Below are 20,217 nucleotides of genomic sequence, written 5' to 3'. Positions count from 1 at the left end.
ATGTGTGGCGCTGTTCAAACTTCGCCTGCGTCGTCGCGCAACTGCCCAGTTAGACTGTATGTGGTGTCCTCTAACTGGGACGGTGGTTGAAAGATGCGATAGCCTATCCACCTGCCGATGCAACTCTAGCCGGCGGTCTATTGCAGTGGTTCACCGGTGACCAGTCCAAGGGTAGTAGGCGTTCTCCAGGCGCAGACTGCGGCGGGGAAAGCAGCGGTTCTTTTCAGGATGGGGAACTCGGATCTCCAGCGTACTGGCATGGATGATGCAGCTCAGTGAGCCCACATTCCCTTCACTGCCGTATCTAAATCTCAAATGCGGTCTAACAATTCCAGTGGCTGAATTACTTTTTTTTAGATGAAGGTTAGGATATGAGGTCTGCCGTTTATCACTATATTTCACCTGTTTTCAACTGCTCGTCATGGCTATGGAAATCTCTGCCGGTAGGCTATGACTAATTTGTTCAGGATTAATTTGATAATTCTATTTAGCCTACCATTTAGGCATATTTACACACACATTGTGTTATAAAAGCTGAACTGATGTGTGATTTTGCTGATCTTGAAAATAAATACATTTTTTCGTTTGTTTCGTAAATAATTCTGAGCATGTTTATGGGATTCAATGACCATAATCGAAATTTGTTTTTATTTAAAGACAAATATCATGATGATTCCACTTTGATTTCATAATCCTCATAAGAGCCTAATTGTTGATCTGATTCAATGGTGAATGAATGCCATTGCATTTTCTCTTGAGAAAGTGAGCTGAGGGTAACGGGGACACAAGAGGCACTCACAGACAGCGAGTTTAAACATTTCACTTGCAAACGGCAAGACATCTCCGAGAACGCGACGACCGAGGACAGGACAACAGGTGCCTCTGCTCACCTCGGCGGACACAGAACTGGCATTACGCAGCGGGGTCACAGTGAAAGTAGACGCCGTTTCCTCTTACCTGCTGTGAAAATGGGAAGGGTTAGTCATGTTTGTGCTGTTGATGAAAATCCTGAAAATGGTGGTAAAGGAGGTAGTGGGGGGAAACTCTGAGCCCGCTCTGAGGTGGATCCTTCCACACCTGTACCTTTCCTTACCCCTAGGGGCAACGCTGCACCATACTTGCTATAGTAGTGTAGTTATGACACCACTCCAGTGTGAGTGTGTACATAGTTCATGTAGCCTATGTTATGAGTATGGGTAGTTTATAGTCTGCTCGGAGTGCCCACTGCACTGTATGGCTTTTTATTCCTATCTGACTGCGTTCAGGGTTCATATAGGGATGGAAGCCATGCAGTGCGCTGGGCTCATATCAACGCGGGACCACAGAAGAGGACCACGGAGACAAGCCTCCACTGTTCATCTCCCCGTGATCCGAGTGATCTGTCTCCTACTGCAGCGAGACTGTCTGGAGCTTGTGGCTCTCTTATCAGTTCACAGACAGCTCCCTGAAGTGTTATAATACATCGAGGTTCCAGCACCACCCAGATGTCTGTCCACAACAAGATACCTACTTACCTGTTACCTTTCCTCATGTCGTCAATGTTTCTATATCCCCCCCCTCCCTACGCAGCGTGTTCTGGTCTAATCTCGCATGTTGATTTTGAAAGATCATTTGGGTTTGGGCATGGTACAACCACAACAATTTGAGTCACTGCTAATTTTTGTAAATAAATTACTTTTTTTTTTAAAGACTAAAACATGTCATAGTGAGATATAGAGAGAGAGGGTGAAATGAGGAGCGGGTGGTGCATATAGTTGTTTTATAGAACAAGTGTCAAGACTGATGACATTTGCCCCTTCATATGCCCTCACACACACACACACACATATATGCTGGGAGTCAACCAGTTTATCTGGCTTTTGGATTTTCCTGTTGCAGACCATAGAACAAAAAAACCTTTCTGCCACATTGTACAATACTGCCACTCTGAGTAAAGCACAGTGCACTGCATTTTACCCTCAGTTTTTCTCATCAGCGTTCCTCAAATAACCACTACATATTACAATGGAGTGCACTAGGGGCCGATTTAGATTTAGGAACTGTACACCTTTCCGACGCATTTGAGGAAATATACACCTTTTCTACACACTCCTTTCCTATCCAATTCTCAGTAGTTGGTATTCAGACTTAATTTATGGAGGCACATACAGTTGAAGTCGGACGTTTACATACACCTTAGCCAAATACATTTAAACTCATGCCATTCAATCTGAGTAAAAATGCCCTGTTTTAGGTCAGTTAGGATCAGCACTTCATTTTAAGAATGTGAAATGTCAGAATAATAGTAGAGAATTATTTCTTTCAGCTTTTATTTCTTTCATCACATTCCCAGTGAGTCAGAACTTTACATACACTCAATTAGTATTTGGTAGCATTGCCTTTAAATTGTTTAACTGTGGTCAAACGTTTCAGGTAGCCTTCCACAAGCTTCCCGCAATAAGTTGGGTGAATGTTGGCCCAGTCCATTTGGAAGACCCATTTGCGACCAAGCTTTAACTTCCTGACTGATGTCTTGAGATGTTGCTTCAATATATCCACGTACTTTTCCTGCCTCATGGTGCCATCTATTTTGTGAAGTGCACCAGTCCCTCTTGCAGCAAAGCACCCCCACACCATGAGGCTGCCACCCCTGTGCTTCACGGTTGGGATGGTGTTCTTCGGGTTGCAAGCCTCCCCCTTTTTCCTCCAAACATAACAATGGTCATTATGGCCAAACAGTTCTATTTTTATTTCATCAGACCAGAGGACATTTCTCCAAAAAGTATGATCTTTGTCTCCATATGCCGTTGCAAACCGTAGTCTGCCTTTTTTTATGGCGGTTTTGGAGCAGTGGCTTCTTTCTTGCTGAGCGGCCTTTCCGGTTATGTCGATATAGGACTCGTTTTACTGTGGATATAGATACTTTTGTAACTGTTTCCTCCAGCATCTTCACAATAACCTTTGCTGTTGTTCTGAGATTGATTTGCACTTTTCGCACCAAAGTACGTTCATCTCTAGGAGACAGAACGCTTCTCCTTCCTGAGGGGTACGATGGCTTCGTGGTCCCATGGTGTTTATACTTGCGTACTATTGTTTGTACAGATGAACGTGGTACCTTCAGGCATTTGGAAATTGCTCCCAAGGATGAACCAGACTTGTGGAGGTCTACAATTTTTTTATGAGGTCTTGGCTGATATCTTTTGATTTTCACATGATGTCAAGCAAAGAGGCACTGAGTTTGAAGGTAGGCCTTGAAATACATCCACAGTTACACCTCCAATTGACCCAAATTATGTCAATTAGCCTATCAGAAGCTTCTAAAGCCATGACATAATTTTCTGGAATTTTCCAAGCTGTTTAAAGGCACAACTTAACGTATGTAAACTTCTAACCCTCTGGAAATATGATACAGTGAATTATAGGTGAAATAATCTGTCTGTAAACAATTGTTGGAAAAAGTAGATGTCCTAACCAAATTGCCAAAACTATAGTTTGTTAACAAGAAATGTGTGGAGTGGTTGAAAAACGAGTTGTAATGACTCCAACCTAAGTGTTTGTAAACTTCCGACTTCAACTGTAACACGATTTGCATGCGTGGCTCAGTTGCGTGCTCTAAATAAATGTAATCAAAGAGGAAGAGGCAAAGCGAGAAGGATAACTGGGCCCAAAATCTGTCTTCTCCAGCAGGTGGCGTTTTATAAATATATTTTTTTACTCACCACATGACTTTTTTTTCAATAATCATGTTTCCATCCACAGTTTTCATGAAAGTAAGGTCGTACCATATAAACAAAAATCACGACAGGAAGTTTCTGTACACCTTAATGCCAGGAACAAGTTAGTTTGGTGGGAACACCAGTAGAGGGAAAATGCCATATTTTCTTTACGTAGATTTAAGGATATTTGCATGAATTGGATGGAAACCTAGCTAGTGTAGAGAATTTGGTCAACAAGAAACGCAATGGCTTTTTTGTCACTCGAGGCTTTTTTGTCGAATATAAGTTTTACAATGCTTAGGTTGTTAACTGATTATAAGTAGAACACGCGTCACATCTCGCCATCTTTGAGGAAAAAAAACACTTTTATATCGGAGAATGGTCCCACCTTATCTTGCCTCCTCCCGGCTGCCTTATTCGCATTGTTAAAGCGTCCACTTGAATATATGGTCTATATAATGGACAATCTGTGATTTAATTCAACCCCAGAAAACACACCCCCTGGGTGGCCTACCAATTTGATCGGGGCGTTTTTGTTAAATTTGTTTTAATGTTCATTTATCTAAAGCAAACCCTTTCATTTGAGTTTGATCGGCGCAAGACTTGAATGTAGACTATGGAGAACGCGTTCAGAATCTAGAAAGACAGCCATGAAAATACAGTATGCATATTTGTCTCTGTTTCAGTACCCATGGGTTACGGGGTAGATTTAAAAACACCGATTTTACACATTTATGTTAAGGGAATAATCTTGAATCCTATTTCAAGGAAAAATTTGGCCTTTAAGCACAAACTAAAAAAAAGTGGTTAAATGATTCTGAAAGTTGACACCTCCAGTTCATCAATGGTAACATTGGAAGTAGTAGTGAAGCCTACAGTAAATATTTTGCGTTGCACTGCAACTCACTGCCGTCCTGAAGACAAACAATGTATACGAAATGCTTCAGTCTGGTTTTAGACCCCATCATAGCACTGAGACTGCACTTGTGAAGGTGGTAAATGACCTTTTAATGGCATCAGACCGAGGCTCTGCATCTGTCCTCGTGCTCCTAGACCTTAGTGCTGCTTTTGATACCATCGATCACCACATTCTTTTGGAGAGATTGGAAACCCAAATTGGTCTACACGGACAAGTTCTGGCCTGGTTTAGATCTTATCTGTCGGAAAGATATCAGTTTGTCTCTGTGAATGGTTTGTCCTCTGACAAATCAACTGTAAATGTTGGTGTTCCTCAAGGTTCCGTTTTAGGACCACTATTGTTTTCACTATATATTTTACCTCTTGGGGATGTCATTCGAAAACATAAGGTTAACTTTCACTGCTATGCAGATGACACACAGCTGTACATTTCAATGAAACATGGTGAAGCCCCAAAATTGCCCTCGCTAGAAGCATGTGTTTCAGACATAAGGAAGTGGATGGCTGCAAACTTTCTACTTTTAAACTCGGACAAAACAGAGATGCTTGTTCTAGGTCCCAAGAAACAAAGAGATCTTCTGTTGAATCTGACAATTAATCTTAATGGTTGTACAGCCGTCTCAAATAAAACTGTGAAGGACCTCAGCGTTACTCTGGACCCTGATCTCTCTTTTGAAGAACATATCAAGACCATTTCAAGGACAGCTTTTTTCCATCTACGTAACATTGCAAAAATCAGAAACTTTCTGTCCAAAAATGATGCAGAAAGATTAATCCATGCTTTTGTCACTTCTAGGTTAGACTACTGCAATGCTCTACTTTCCGGCTACCCGGATAAAGCACTAAATAAACTTCAGTTAGTGCTAAATACGCCTGCTAGAATCCTGACTAGAACCAAAAAATGTGATCATATTACTCCAGTGCTAGCCTCCCTACACTGGCTTCCTGTCAAGGCAAGGGCTGATTTCAAGGTTTTACTGCTAACCTACAAAGCATTACATGGGCTTGCTCCTACCTATCTCTCTGATTTGGTCCTGCCTTACATACCTACACGAACGCTACGGTCACAAGATGCAGGCCTCCTAATTGTCCTTAGAATTTCTAAGCAAACAGCTGGAGGCAGGGCTTTCTCCTATAGAGCTCCATTTTTATGGAATGGTCTTCCTACCCATGTAAGAGACGCAAACTCGGTCTCAACCTTTAAGTCTTTACTGAAGACTCATCTCTTCAGTGGGTCATATGATTGAGTGTAGTCTGGCCCAGGAGTGGGAAGGTGAACGGAAAGGCTCTGGAGCAACGAACCGCCCTTGCTGTCTCTGCCTGGCCGGTTCCCCTCTTTCCACTGGGATTCTCTGCCTCTAACCCTATTACAGGGGCTGAGTCACTGGCTTACTGGGGCTCTTTCATACCATGACTGGGAGGGGTGCGTCACTTGAGTGGGTTGAGTCACTGATGTGATCTTCCTGTCTGGGTTGGCGCCCCCCCCCCCCCTTGGGTTGTGCCGTGGCGGAGATCTTTGTGGGCTATACTCGGCCTTGTCTCAGGATGGTAAGTTGGTGGTTGAAGATATCCCTCTAGTGGTGTGGGGGCTGTGCTTTGGCAAAGTGGGTGGGGTTATACCCTTCCTGTTTGGCCCTGTCCGGGGGTGTCCTCGGATGGGGCCACAGTGTCTCCTGACCCCTCCTGTCTCAGCCTCCAGTATTTATGTTGCAGTAGTTTATGTGTCGGGGGGCTAGGGTCAGTTTGTTATATCTGGAGTACTTCTCCTGTCCTATTCGGTGTCCTGTGTGAATTTAAGTGTGCTCTCTCTAATTCTCTCTTTCTTTCTCTCTCTCGGAGGACCTGAGCCCTAGGACCATGCCTCAGGACTACCTGACATGATGACCCCTTGCTGTCCCCAGTCCACCTGGCCGTGCTGCTGCTCCAGTTTCAACTGTTCTGCCATATTATTATTGGACCATGCTGGTCATTTATGAACATTTGAACATCTTGGCCATGTTCTGTTATAATCTCCACCCGGCACAGCCAGAAGAGGACTGGCCACCCCACATAGCCTGGTTCCTCTCTAGGTTTCTTCCTAGATTTTGGCCTTTCTAGGGAGTTTTTCCTAGCCACCGTGCTTCTAGACCTGCATTGCTTGCTGTTTGGGGTTTTAGGCTGGGTTTCTGTACAGCACTTTGAGATATCAGCTGATGTATGAAGGGCTATATAAATAAATTTGATTTGATTTAATATGGAGAATAGTATACAATAGTATGATATAATAAATATACCCTAATTGCCAGTTATCCAATTTGGCTTGCATCTCCAAATTGAATCCCTATAAGTTATAAGGCCATACAGGCACAGCATTTCATACTTCACTGTGGGAAAGGGCAGGCCCGTGCACAAACCTTTCTGAGGGCAGGTGCGCAAAATGATAAAAGGCTCCCGCTTTAATTTGTAAAACGTTCATAATTCATATCTTGAAATTCACAATACTTCAGTCATTTAGCAGACACTCTTATACAGAGCAACTTACAGTAGTGAGTGCATCCATTATCATACTGATTCCCCAGGTGAATTGAACCCACAACCCTGGCATTGCAAGCACCATGCTTGACCAATTGAGCTACACTGACCTTTTGTAACCATACCAAATGTAATATATACTAATTTGAGTGTTACATTTACTATGTTACGTCTAGTCTATGAGACCTGGCTGCCACTTGGAACCCGCTCGACCTTATTCATGGTTTCCTCAGTTTAAAGGTGGGGGAAATATTAAGGAATTAGGTCAAGGTAAGAATATATTATATCTGTAGCCACAACTACATTTCTTTGATCACCATCCCAAACCTATACCTTGCTGGTGTGGCCGATGTGAAATGGCTAGCTAGTTAGCGGTGGTGCGCGCTAATAGTGTTTCAGTCGGTGACTTCACTCGCTCTGAGACCTCGAAGTAGGTTGCTCTGCAGCTTTTGTGTAACACTGCTGCGTGAGTGACTGGTTGATTTGTGCAGAGGGTTCGAGCGAGGACAGGGACTGAAGCTATACTGTTACATTGAACAAATTCTTATTTATAATGACGGCCTACCCTGGCCCAATTGTCGACGCTGGGCCAATTGTGCACCGCCCTATGGGACTCCCAAACACGGCCGGATGTGCTACAGCCTGAATTCGAACCAGGGGCTGTAATGACTCCTCTTGCACTGAGATGCAGTAACTTAGACCGTTGCCCCACTCAGGAGCCCAAATTAAAGGTCAGAATAAGCAGAAAGGTGCATAAAAAAAAGGAAAACAGTTCCAGGGAATAAACCGCCTTACCCAGGACTGAATTTCCCCCTAAGTGAACGGGAAAATAATAGGTCTACCTACACACATCTGGAACTTTTGTAGCCTGCAGGCCATCCCTGTTGCTCGCCAACGATTGGGGAGAACTGATGGCGGGTACAGCGCGGAAGTGGATGCGGATGTGACGTTTTCGGACACCACTTCATAACAATCTATCACCGCAGGATGTATTATGAAAGGCTCCGTAAAGTTGTGTTGAATAACCACGGTTTCTCCGCCAAATTACACAACACCACGTGTGCATGGTAAACTCAGTCATTCACGATTCTGTCTGCAGCACTATTAAAACAAAAGTACACGATTACATTTGGAACGAAGCGAGCGAGTATGGCCAAGCGTAAAGAGTCTGCAGACACAGCAGTGAAGACCGACACAAAGAAGCCGAAGAAGGTTGCAAAAGGCAAAGCTGGAGGACCAAGAGCCAAAAAAGGTAAATCTAGCCAACTAGTTACAACACCCAGCAATGAGCAAATACTTATAGGAAACGCCCGTTGAAGAAGTTCTACCTTGCCATTTAGCTAATTTAGGCTACATTGTGACAACATTACATTATCAACGTTTATATACAGGATTTGTTTTTGTTGAAATTATTATTATTATTTTTTTATTATTATAATATTTGTTGTATACGTTATATATAATAGGGGGTACAACAATACAGAGTATACGAAGTTAAGACACACACGTCACTGTTTTAGAACGCTTTCTTATTCGAATAATGTACTATAGAATGATCGTGTGTGGTCTGTTTACACCTCAAACAGCATGATAGTCCCCGATGAATAGCGCGAGACTATGGCGAACTGGAGTTGTAACGAGGGTTATGGTAAAGAGAGAACAATTATTCATAATTGAATAACAACCATTCTGCGTTACGATGTTGCATCTCATATCATAACTTCTGCTTCAACTTTGTCACTGATGCGTTTCAATGGGCCAGCATCTGTCAGATTCATGTTTATTACAGATTGTGTGCAGGTGCATCCTCTTGTATGGTTACCATTGTGGATCAACTGTCTTGTCTGCATATAAAAACGTGTTTACAACTGATCTGAGTTGATTGTGTGTTTTGATTTTCTGCCGAATTAAACTCTGCATTGGTTATTTCTTTAAGACTACATAATGTTTCATATGTAGAAGCTACAAAGCATCTACAGATGTCATATGAAGGTTTACAGCTTGCTCTGTAATACGAGTAGTCTTTTTATATGATTTTTTATATATATATATATCTATATCAGCAAAAAGAAAAGTCCCTTTTTCAGGACCCTGTCTTTCAAAGATAATTTGTAAAAATCCAAATAACTTCACAGATCTTCATTGTAAAAGGGTTTAAACAATGTTTCCCATGCTTGTTCAATGAACCATAAACTATTAATGAACATGCACCTGTGGAACGGTTGTTAAAGTGTGCAGAAGAGCATGAGACAAAGGAAGGTGTAGCATTGGGGAAAGTAGTGTTATGTGTTCATTGTAGGGGTGTCCATGGGGCTGGGGATCAGAAATGTCCTGTGTGAGAGAGGCAGGTTTAGGTTTCCAGGGTTAGACTAGTGCAGAAGTTGTCATATGCTGAGGCAGTGAAGAAAGTAGAAGAATATGGGTCAAGGGGGAGGGATCCTGAGAGGAGTGGTGTGAGTATTCGATTTAAGACACTAACAGCTTACAGACGGTAGGCAATTAAGGTCACAATTATGAAAACTTAGGACACTAAAGAGGCCTTTCTACTGACTCTGGAAAAATACCAAAAGAAAGAGTCCAAGGGTCTCTGCTCATCTGTGTGAACATGCCTTAGGCATGTTGTGGCCAGGGCAATAAATTGCAATGTCCGTACTGTGAGATGCCTAAAACAGCGCTACAGGGAGACAGAACGGACAGCTGTGGCAGACCACGTATAACAACACCTGCACAGGATCGGTACATCCGAACATCACACCTGCGGGACAGGTACAGGATGGAAACAACAACTGCCCGAGTTACACCAGGAATGCACAATCCCTCCATCAGTGCTCAGACTGTCCGCAATAGGCTGAGAGAGGCTGGCCTGAGGGCTTGTATGCCTGTTGTCAGGCAGGTCCTCACCAGACATCGCCTATGGGCACAAACCCACCGTCGCTGGACCAGACACGACTGGCAAAAAGTGCTCTCCACTGAGGAGTCGCAGTTTTGTCTCACCAGGGGTGATGGTCGGATTCGCATTTATCATCAAAGGAATGAGCATTACACCGAGGCCTGTACTCTGGAGCGGGATCGATTTGGAGGTGGAGGGTCCGTCATGGTCTGAGGCGATGTGTCACAGCATTATCGGACTGAGTTTGTTGTCATTGCAGGCAATCTCAATGCTGTGCGTTACAGGGAAGACCTCCTCCTCCCTTATGTGGTACCCTTTCTGCAGGCTCATCCTGACATGACCCTCCAGCATGACAATGCCACCAGCCATACTGCTTGTTCTGTGTGTGATTTCCTACAAGACAGGAATGTCAGTGTTCTGCCATGGCCAGCGAAAAGCCTGGATATCAATCCCATTGAGCACGTCTGGGACCTGTTGGATCGGAGGGTGAGTGCTAGGGCCAATCCCCCCAGAAATGTCCAGGAACTTGCAAGTGCCTTGGTGGAAGAGTGGGGTAACATCTCACAGCAAGAACTGGCAAATCTGGTGCAGTCCATGAGGAGGAGATGCGCTGCAGTACTTAATGCAGCTGGTGGCCACACCAGATACTGACTGTTTAATTTTGATTTTGACCCCCCACCCCCCACCCTCTGTTCAGGGACACATTATTCCATTTCTGTTAGTCACATGTCTGTGGAACTTGTTCAGTTTGTATCAGTTGTTGAATCTTATGTTCATACCAATATTTACACATGTTCAGTTTGCTGAAAATAAATGCAATGACAGTGAGAGGACGTTTCTTTTTTTGCTGAGTTTATTTGTAAACATGAATATAAAAATAACTGATTTGGCAAATGTTTCTATATATTGTTGGACGTAATGTACTCTACGGGCATATCAAAGTTCTAGAGTGGGATCTCTGCTAGTTTTAAAGTCATGGCTCTTTTTATACGATTGGTTACATTTTCCGAAGAAAAGGCAACCATTTTGAATCCATTTTCATGTTCAGTCTGGTAATGCTTACAAATTGGATCATAACTCTAAAAGTAACAGAGCTCAAGTGGTGGAAAAAGTACATAATTTTCTTTAGAAATTTAGTGGAGTAAAAGTTGTCAAATGTAAATAGTAAAGTACAGATACCAAGAAAAACACTTAAGTAGTACTTTAAAGAATTTTCACTTAAATAATTTACACCACTGCAGAGATCCCACCCAACTTCGATAGTGGAGTATATAATGTTCAACAATATATAGAAAAATTTGCCAAATTAGATTTTTTAAATTTCCAATATTCATGTTTATATTTGTTCTATATTCATAAATGAATGAAAATGTTGCATTTTTTACAGAGCAAGCAGTAAAGCTTCATATGACACCAATGTTTGCTACGTAGCACCTAAAGATGAAACACTATGGAGTCTTAAGGCCAAAATGTCATAAATATGCTCAATTATGCCTTTAGATACAAATGTCAAATATATGTCAACAGTCCTTCCTCCAAAGCACTATTTTATGGATTACATTTCGTGAAAATCCCCCAAATCATGGTCTTTTTTTTTGTCTGGGTTTCGTGAGGAATCACTCATCAGTGGATTATTCAAAGTTTTTCTCTCACTTTCATCATCTTATCATGACCCATCTTCCTTTCTACCCTATCAGAGAATGGAGAGGAAACTGAGAAGGTTCAGAGAAAAGCCATGCACAAATCCCGTCTCTCTAAACCTATAGTAGGGGACACAGCCGAAACCAACACCAGCAAATACTTCCAGGACGAGACTCCAGTGAAGGAGGAGTCTGCTGATATGAGTCCTGAGACTGATCTCATCCCTCCTTTTATCAGAGCCAGAAAAGACACAGTAAAGCCTGTGAAAGAAGAAGAAGAAGAGGACAGCGAGGAGGATGAAGACTGGGAGGAAGTGGAAGGTGATCAAGAAATGAACGCTAGTTTTGATTTGTACAATGTTTGTAGGCCATATCTGTGTAGATTAATGTTCTCTGTTTTGTAGACCTATGATGGCTCTGGTCCTTGCTCTGTCTGTGTGTCACTATGTGATATTGCTGTCTGTCCCCAGAGCTGTCTGAGCCGTTAGGTCCAGTAGAGCCAGCCCTGCCCTCACAGCCCGTGGAGATAGAGATTGAGACCCCAGACATCATCCACAAGAGGCAGAAAAGGTGAGAGATGGCGGCAAGATGGCATGTGGTCTGTGTCTTTGTGTGTGCTCCTTTGGAAAAGCAAGTGCTGCGTCCTAGATGACCCAGTCAGACCAGTCAGACTGTAGGAGAATTAGCTCATTTTAGTCCAAAATGGAAATATGAACCATCCGTCAATTTACCGTGACAACCTGGCTCCAGGGAGAAGAGGAAGGCGGAGTTTGAGACCTATTTGCGACGCATGATGAACCGCTTCAACAAAGATGTGGTGGAGGACACACACAAGGTGAGCACACACACACACACACACACGCACACACGTGTACCGTAAGGACCTCCACATGGCTTAGCTCACAGACTGTCATGATACTGCTGATGGGGGAATCACAGAATGGCTGTGGTCCATTTTCTTTCTCCCTAACATGTTCCCTTCTCATTCGAACCCTTCTTACGATACCGATTTATTAACATCTCTCCCGTAGGTCCACCTCATGTGTCTTCTAGCCAATGGGATGTTCCGGAACCGGTTGTGTAGCACACCGGACCTGCTGGCCATCAGCCTGTCTCTGCTGCCCACCCACTTTACCATGGTGGCCAAGGAACGCATTGACACCAACTACCTCTCTGGCCTGCTCAAGTGGTGAGGAGGGCCTTCAATATGTATTTGTGTGAATTATTTTTCTTCTTCTGCTTATACCTTGTAGCATGCTGAACTATGTTTACCCTTCTTGACACCCGACTAATTCGATCATCCCTGGCTATGTTAAGTTTACGTCTTGTTCTTTGTAATTGATCCGGGTTGATTTTTGTCCAGGTTTGGGGCGACGTTCACGCTTAACCCGGAGCTTCCCTGTGAGGAGAGGCCCGACCCACAGGCCCTGCTGGAGAGGAGGCTCGGCAGCCTCACCGCTAGAGACCACCAGGAAATGACACATGTGAGTGGCAGGTATCCTGCACACTGAATGCACCATGCAGACATGGTTGTTCATGTTCCCCCGTTGCACAAAAAAAAACTTTTGCAAATGGGGTATGTTTTTGAGAGATGGCCACATTTTCCATATCGTTTTAAATCAAAGGTTAAACAGTTCAGGCTCTTATGACATGTTCTCTCTAGAGAGAAATTGGGCCTAACTCAGTTTGCCTCGATGGCACTTAACCGAAGCCTGTTTTAAATATAGTGTTTCCGTTGTCTTACCTGCATGACGTAACCTTGACCTCTGTCCGCTGTGTTTTCCTCCAGCTGTTCCTATTGGTGCTGAGGTCGTTGCAGCTCTTCTGTCGACTGGTGCTCTCTCTGCAGCCCCTGTCACTGAAGCCCCCGTCAGCCAAGGTCCAGCATTGGGTTTGCGTGTCCACACTTTAAGGTGAAGTTCACAGGCTCTTTGTGTGTCCTTACCTGATCCAACTCTCTTTCTCAGAGCAAGGCCAAGAACTCAGGCAGCCCGCCTAGGAAGAGTACATCGCAGAAGAAACCTCCAAAAGAGAGCCCCTCAGAGCCCAAGGTATCCCCAGGGTCCAAGAGACCGGCAGGGGGGAAGGCCGAGAGAGGAGGGAAGAAGGCAAAAAAGAAAGAGGCAGGGGAGACGGGAAAGGCTGTGTCGGTGGGACAGAAACCCAAGAACTCCAAGCGCCGCAGCATAGCCTCGAAGGTGAGCTACAAAGAGGAGAGCAGTGAAGGGGAGGGGCCAAGTGATGGGGAGGAGTTCCAGCTGGTGGATGAGGAAGACAGCGAGGACTCTGAGGGAGGGGCCAAAGCAATCCGAGCCAAGAAAGTAAAAGGCAGTAAGAGCAAGAGTACAGCTCCACAGAAAATAAGTAGTGGAGGCAAGAAGAAAGTGAAGAGTGAAGAGGAGGATGACGATTGGGAGGGAAACGAAGAGGGGGAGGAAGAGCAGGGCATGAAGCGGGGCAAGAGGAAGGAGGGGAAGGGTGCAGACGAGTGGCTGGAGGTGTACCTGGAGAAGACTGGGTGCTGGGTCTGTGTGGAAGTGCTGCAGGGCGTGGGGCAGCCTCAACTGTGCTCCAAGCAGGCCACCCATCCCATGACCTACGTGGTAGCCGTGGACGGGGACGGTCACCTGAAGGATCTGGGCAGCAAGTACGACCCCACCTGGATGACCTCCACCAGAAAGCGCCGGGTGGACGAGGAGTGGTGGGAGGTGACGCTGGAGCCATTCCTCGGCCCCGAATCTGAGAGGGACGTCCAGGAGGATAAAGAGGTGAGAATGAGATGCAAATTCGCATGCCTTCATTTGTACAGCTTCTCATTTAGACACTCCCCTCTCTCGGTGCTCTAGCTCCAGGCGAAGTTGCTAGACAAGCCGTTGCCCACGTCGATAGCAGAGTTCAAAAACCACCCGCTGTACGCCCTGAAGAGACATCTACTGAAATATGAAGCTCTCTACCCCTCCACAGCGGCCATCCTCGGGTACTGCAGGGGAGAGCCTGTCTATTCCAGGTAAGCAGCACACATAACCGGGACATTACACATTTTGAGATTTTTCATAACTAATTTTGAATGCAAAGAAGCAGATAGAGAGCTGTTTAAAAGTATAATTTTGTTTCAAAGTAGAGTTAATGGAAATGTTGCTCTATTTTGGGGGCGGGTCATGTAAATGCATTACTATGGTATGACCACTCATTGTTTGGTATCCAAAACAAATGTATCTTCTTTGATCGTGAAAAGCCATGAGAAATACAGTAGTACTTATTTGCGTCTGGGGTCTCCACAGGGACTGTATTCACACGCTACACTCCCGAGACACCTGGCTGAAGGAGGCGCGCACTGTCCGTCTAGGAGAGGAGCCCTGCAAGGTGAGCAGGGTCATGTTCTTTAGGGCACACCATAGCAAAACTCACTTACACCCACTCTCTCTCTCACACACACCCACTCTCTCTCTCTCACACACCCACTCACACACACACCCACTCACACACACACACACCCACACACACACACACCCACTCTCTCTCTCACACACACACACACACACCCACTCTCTCTCTCTCACACACACACACACACACACACTCTCTCGCTCTCTCTCACACACACACACAATCACTCACTCACTCTTTCTCTCACTCACTCACTCTCGCTCTCTCTCTCTCTCTCACACATTCATTCACTCACTCACTCACACTCTCTCACACTCTCTCACTCACTCACACTCTCTCTCTCACTCACTCACACTCTCTCTCACACTCACTCACACTCTCTCTCACACTCACTCAAAATCAAATCAAATTTATTTATATAGCCCTTCGTACATCAGCTGATATCTCAAAGTGCTGTACAGAAACCCAGCCTAAAACCCCAAACAGCAAGCAATGCAGGTGTAGAAGCACGGTGGCTAGGAAAAACTCCCTAGAAAGGCCAAAACCTAGGAAGAAACCTAGAGAGGAACCAGGCTATGTGGGGTGGCCAGTCCTCTTCTGGCTGTGCCGGGTGGAGATTATAACAGAACATGGCCAAGATGTTCAAATGTTCATAAATGACCAGCATGGTCGAATAATAATAAGGCAGAACAGTTGAAACTGGAGCAGCAGCACAGTCAGGTGGAAGTTGAAACTGGAGCAGCAGCATGGCCAGGTGGACTGGGGACAGCAAGGAGTCATCATGTCAGGTAGTCCTGGGGCATGGTCCTAGGGCTCAGGTCAGTTGAAACTGGAACAGCAGCATGGCCAGGTGGACTGGGGACAGCAAGGAGTCATCATGTCAGGTAGTCCTGGGGCATGGTCCTAGGGCTCAGGTCCTCCGAGAGAGAGAGAAAGAAAGAAGGAGAGAATTAGAGAACGCACACTTAGATTCACACAGGACACCGAATAGGACAGGAGAAGTACTCCAGATATAACAAACTGACCCCAGCCCCCCGACACATAAACTACTGCAGCATAAATACTGGAGGCTGAGACAGGAGGGGTCAGGAGACACTGTGGCCCCATCCGAGGACACCCCCGGACAGGGCCAAACAGGAAGGATATAACCCCACCCATTTTGCCAAAGCACAGCCCCCCCACCACTAGAGGGATATCTTCAACCACCAACTTACCATCCTGAGACAAGGCTGAGTATAGCCCACAAAGATCTCCGCCACGGCACAACCCAAGGGGGGGGCGCCAACCCAGACAGGATGACCACAACAGTGAATCAACCCACTCAGGTGATGCACCCCCTCCAGGGACGGCATGAGAGAGCCCCAGCAAGCCAGTGACTCAGCCCCTGTAATAGGGTTAGAGGCAGAGAATCCCAGTGGAAAGAGGGGAACCGGCCAGGCAGAGACAGCAAGGGCGGTTCGTTGCTCCAGAGCCTTTCCGTTCACCTTCCCACTCCTGGGCCAGACTACACTCAATCATATGACCCACTGAAGAGATGAGTCTCACTCACTCTCTCTCTCACACACACACACACACTCTCTCTCACACACACACACACACTCTCTCTCTCACACCCACTCTCTCTCACACCCACTCTCTCTCACACCCACTCTCTCACACACACACTCTCTCTCACACACACACTCTCTCTCACACACACACTCTCTCTCACACACACACTCTCTCACACCCACTCTCTCTCACACCCACTCTCTCTCACACCCACTCTCTCTCTCTCACACACACACACTCTCTCTCTCACACACTCTCTCTCTCACACACACACTCTCTCACACCTCTCTCTCTCACTCACACACACACACACACTCATTCTTTCTCTCACACACTCACTCTCTCTCTCTCTCGCTCTCTCACACACTCACTCACTCACACTCTCTCTCACTCTCACTCACTCTCTTTCTCTCTCTCTCACTCTCACTCTCACTCACTCTCTCTCTCTCTCTCTCTCTCTCACACACTCACTCTCACTCTCTCACTCTCACTCTCTCACACTCTCTCTCTCACACTCTCACACTCTCTCACACACACACTCTTTCCCATGCACGTTCTCTCAACCCCTCTCTCCCTCAGATGGTGAGAGGGTTTTCCAATCGCTCTCGGAAAGTCAGGATGGCATCAGAGCAGAAGGACAAAGATGACCTGGCTCTGTTTGGTGAATGGCAGACAGAGGAGTACCAGCCCCCAGTAGCTGTGGATGGCAGGGTATGATTACTTTCTAATGAATGTGTGTGTGTGCGTGTTAATGCACGCACATGTATGGTGCATTTTTATAAACAATTGAGTTAAGTAAATGTTTGTTTTCTCCAGGTGCCTCGTAACGACTTCGGCAACGTTTACCTGTTCAAGCCCTGCATGCAGCCAGTTGGCTGTGTCCACCTGCGTCTGCCTAACCTCCAGAGAGTGGCTAAGAAGCTGGACATGGACTGTGCAGCTGCTGTCACTGGCTTTGACTTTCACGGTGGCTACTCTCATGCTGTGTAGGTTTTCCATTGTTTGCGTGTGTGTGTGCCGATGTATGGTTGTGTAATTGTTTGATGTGTGTGTGTGCCGATGTATGGTTGTGTAATTGTTTGTGTGTGCGCTTCAATGTATGGTTGTGTAATTGTTTGTGTGCGTGCGCCGATGTATGGTTGTGTAATTGTTTGTGTGTGCGCACCGATGTATGGTTGTGTAATTGTTTGTGTGCGCGCGCCGATGTATGGTTGTGTAATTGTTTGTGTGTGTGTGCCGATGTATGGTTGTGTAATTGTTTGTGTGTGCGCGCCGATGTATGGTTGTGTAATTGTTTGTGTGTGTGTGCCGATGTATGGTTGTGTAATTGTTTGTGTGTGCGCGCCGATGTATGGTTGTGTAATTGTTTGTGTGTGCGTGTGCGCTGGTTGTTACGTAGTTTGTTTCCGTGTGTTTCTTCTCTAGAACGGACGGCTACATTGTGTGTGAGGAGCATGAGGAGATCCTGAGAGCAGCCTGGGCAGAAGACCAAGAGATACAGAGACAAAAGGAGAAAGAGGGGAGTTGTAGTGTGTCTGAATGTGTTTGTTTAAAAGCCTCTGTTTTGCCACTTCTTTTGCACATCTTTTTTTCAACTGCCACTGGGTATTGTACAGTTGAATAAATACGTAATTCCTGCAATTAATCATATCTTTATGGATAATAAAAAATATTCAAAAAATTAACTATGGTCTATTACAGGCATTATCTTGTTTGTTAGGTTAGTGCTTCTCATGTTTTGCTCACATATGTCTTGTGTGTGTTTTCCAGAAGCGGGAAAAGAGGGCAGTGGCTAACTGGACTCTGCTGGTGAAGAGCCTGCTGATCAGGGAGAGACTACAGCGTCGCTATGGGAACAAAGGCCCAACACCCGCAGGAGGCCTGGACCAACTGAAGAGCCAGGATAGGGAAGGGGTAGAGGGTCTATCGTCTGACGAGGAAGGGGAAGGTGGGCCGAACACGGCTTCTGCCGCACTGGCACAGGCCTGGCCCCAGAACAGACAGGGGGAGCAGGACAGTGGCACGGGGGGAGCCTCCAAAACTACATCCAAACGGCAGAAAAGGGGCCAGGAAAAGCACCTTTTCCCCTTTGAGAAAGTATGAGATCCTCCAACCCAACTCTCTCTGGCGCCCATCCAGTCGTGTTCTTCATGTCGCCAGAAGTAGGTCAGACCGACAGGCATCTGTTCTTGGTTCCTGCTGTGTTACAGGAGATGTAGGTCATTGTAATCCCTGTGGACCAAAACAACAAAGTAGTCTGGTGTTAGTGTGGCACATGGGCATGCCTGAAGTGTCCCCACTTGCGCCAGCGAATAGCTCGCTTTTCGCGTGGCGCCCGACTGTTAAGACGCTTGAGAATTGCTGTTACGTGTGCTAGCAAGGCAGAGGTCCTGGGTTTGAGCCTCTGTGTAAACCCGACTCAGGAGGAAGTGGTCCTCTCTAAGCTAGCAGCGTGACCACCTTTACACTGGCACAGACTCCAACCTCCACTGCTGCAGTTGGTGGAACCTCGACGTAAACTGATTCTGTTTTCCCCCCCCACACTCTCATATCGCTCCTGTCTCTCTAAACACACGTGTGTGTGTGTGTGTGTGTGTGTGTGTGTGTGTGTGTGTGTGTGTGTGTGTGTGTGTGTGTGTGAGAGAGAGCGCGAACGAACGAACGTGGAAGCTCAGTTGTCTGTCTACTGTGTATAAGCAGACAGTTTTTTTTAATCCAAACTATTTTTCTAAGAATTGTTATAAAAATGTTTGAATTGTTGTTATATTACAGCGTTGATGTGATGTTAAAAGAATGGAAATAAATAGCAGATATTTTGGCGACTCATTAGTTTGACCCAAATAGAAGTGTTGACTCATGCATTTGTATCATCATCAAGCTGCCCAAACTACACTCAGACATTCACAGCAAGCTCAATTTCATCATCACAATGTCTCATAGCAACGGTATGTTTTATCCTTGAGGCAATGGAGCCAATCACTGATTGTCAGAGACAAGGAGGGAGTTATTTTACGCTGGCTTGGGTTGAACCGGGCAATGGCCCATCATGTCATCGGGCGAAAGCGGGGAGGGAGGAGAGCTCTTCTCAAATCGCACGGTAATCTGCACCGCTTGGTCATGTTGTCAGGTCGGTGCATTGTCTAGAAATATCTCTTTTTCCATCAAATAAATATAATGTCAAACTCGTTTTTGTTTTCATTTGTTCTATGAGATAATATCACAACGAACCTTTATTGTAAAATTCACAAAGTGACATTAGCTGAAGAAGATTACCACAGACCTTATTTTCGCCGTTTATTCTAAACAAAAACTCCATTCGTTTTTTCCATAGGCTTTGTTCAACGAACCATGGCGGAGTTGGCACCTACAAAAGATGTCATTGCTATTGCTTTCTATTACGACACATGCTTAATTACGTCATTTTTGTTTTGAGCTGACTTCGCCGTGGGGCTATTGGCTCAAGCCCGGTTCCAAATCGAATGCAATCAACTTTCACCTGGTGCAAATCACGCCTACGCGGGAGCCCGGGCGAGATTAATTGAACCCCCTCAAGGATTACTCTGCAGGTCAGGGATTCCCAACGCGATCCAAGTCCCAGTGTCTGTGACGCCCGCCGTTTGCTGCA

At 45.5% G+C, this 20,217-nt stretch overlaps 1 protein-coding gene across 1 annotated transcript; it reads left to right on the top strand.

The window, feature by feature from the left end:
- The first annotated feature begins 8,047 nt into the window (after window positions 1-8,047).
- On the top strand, window positions 8,048-19,779 carry xpc (xeroderma pigmentosum, complementation group C). Its single transcript, XM_020506079.2, has 14 exons — window positions 8,048-8,376; window positions 11,712-11,975; window positions 12,125-12,224; window positions 12,405-12,489; window positions 12,686-12,843; window positions 13,018-13,138; window positions 13,444-13,533; window positions 13,622-14,422; window positions 14,501-14,661; window positions 14,936-15,017; window positions 17,172-17,303; window positions 17,409-17,578; window positions 18,018-18,111; window positions 18,363-19,779. Exons 1-14 carry the CDS (start codon window positions 8,274-8,276, stop codon window positions 18,693-18,695), a joined length of 2,694 nt encoding a protein of 897 aa, XP_020361668.1. The 5' UTR covers window positions 8,048-8,273; the 3' UTR covers window positions 18,696-19,779.
- Window positions 19,780-20,217: the final 438 nt, after the last annotated feature.

Source organism: Oncorhynchus kisutch, linkage group LG17 (assembly GCF_002021735.2).
Source record: "Oncorhynchus kisutch isolate 150728-3 linkage group LG17, Okis_V2, whole genome shotgun sequence".
Taxonomy (NCBI): Eukaryota; Metazoa; Chordata; class Actinopteri; order Salmoniformes; family Salmonidae; genus Oncorhynchus; species Oncorhynchus kisutch.
The sequence above is the reverse complement of the archived record's forward strand: the minus strand, read 5'-3'. Positions and strand labels throughout refer to the sequence as shown.

Bases quoted from the DNA above. Each gene is read 5' to 3' on its own strand.
- xpc (XM_020506079.2), top strand. From the start codon at position 8,274: ATGGCCAAGCGTAAAGAGTCTGCAGACACAGCAGTGAAGACCGACACA. The intron at 17,304-17,408 runs GTATGATTACTT...TGTTTTCTCCAG, and splicing joins CAGTAGCTGTGGATGGCAGG to GTGCCTCGTAACGACTTCGG. The intron at 18,112-18,362 runs GGGAGTTGTAGT...TGTGTTTTCCAG, and splicing joins AGAGACAAAAGGAGAAAGAG to AAGCGGGAAAAGAGGGCAGT.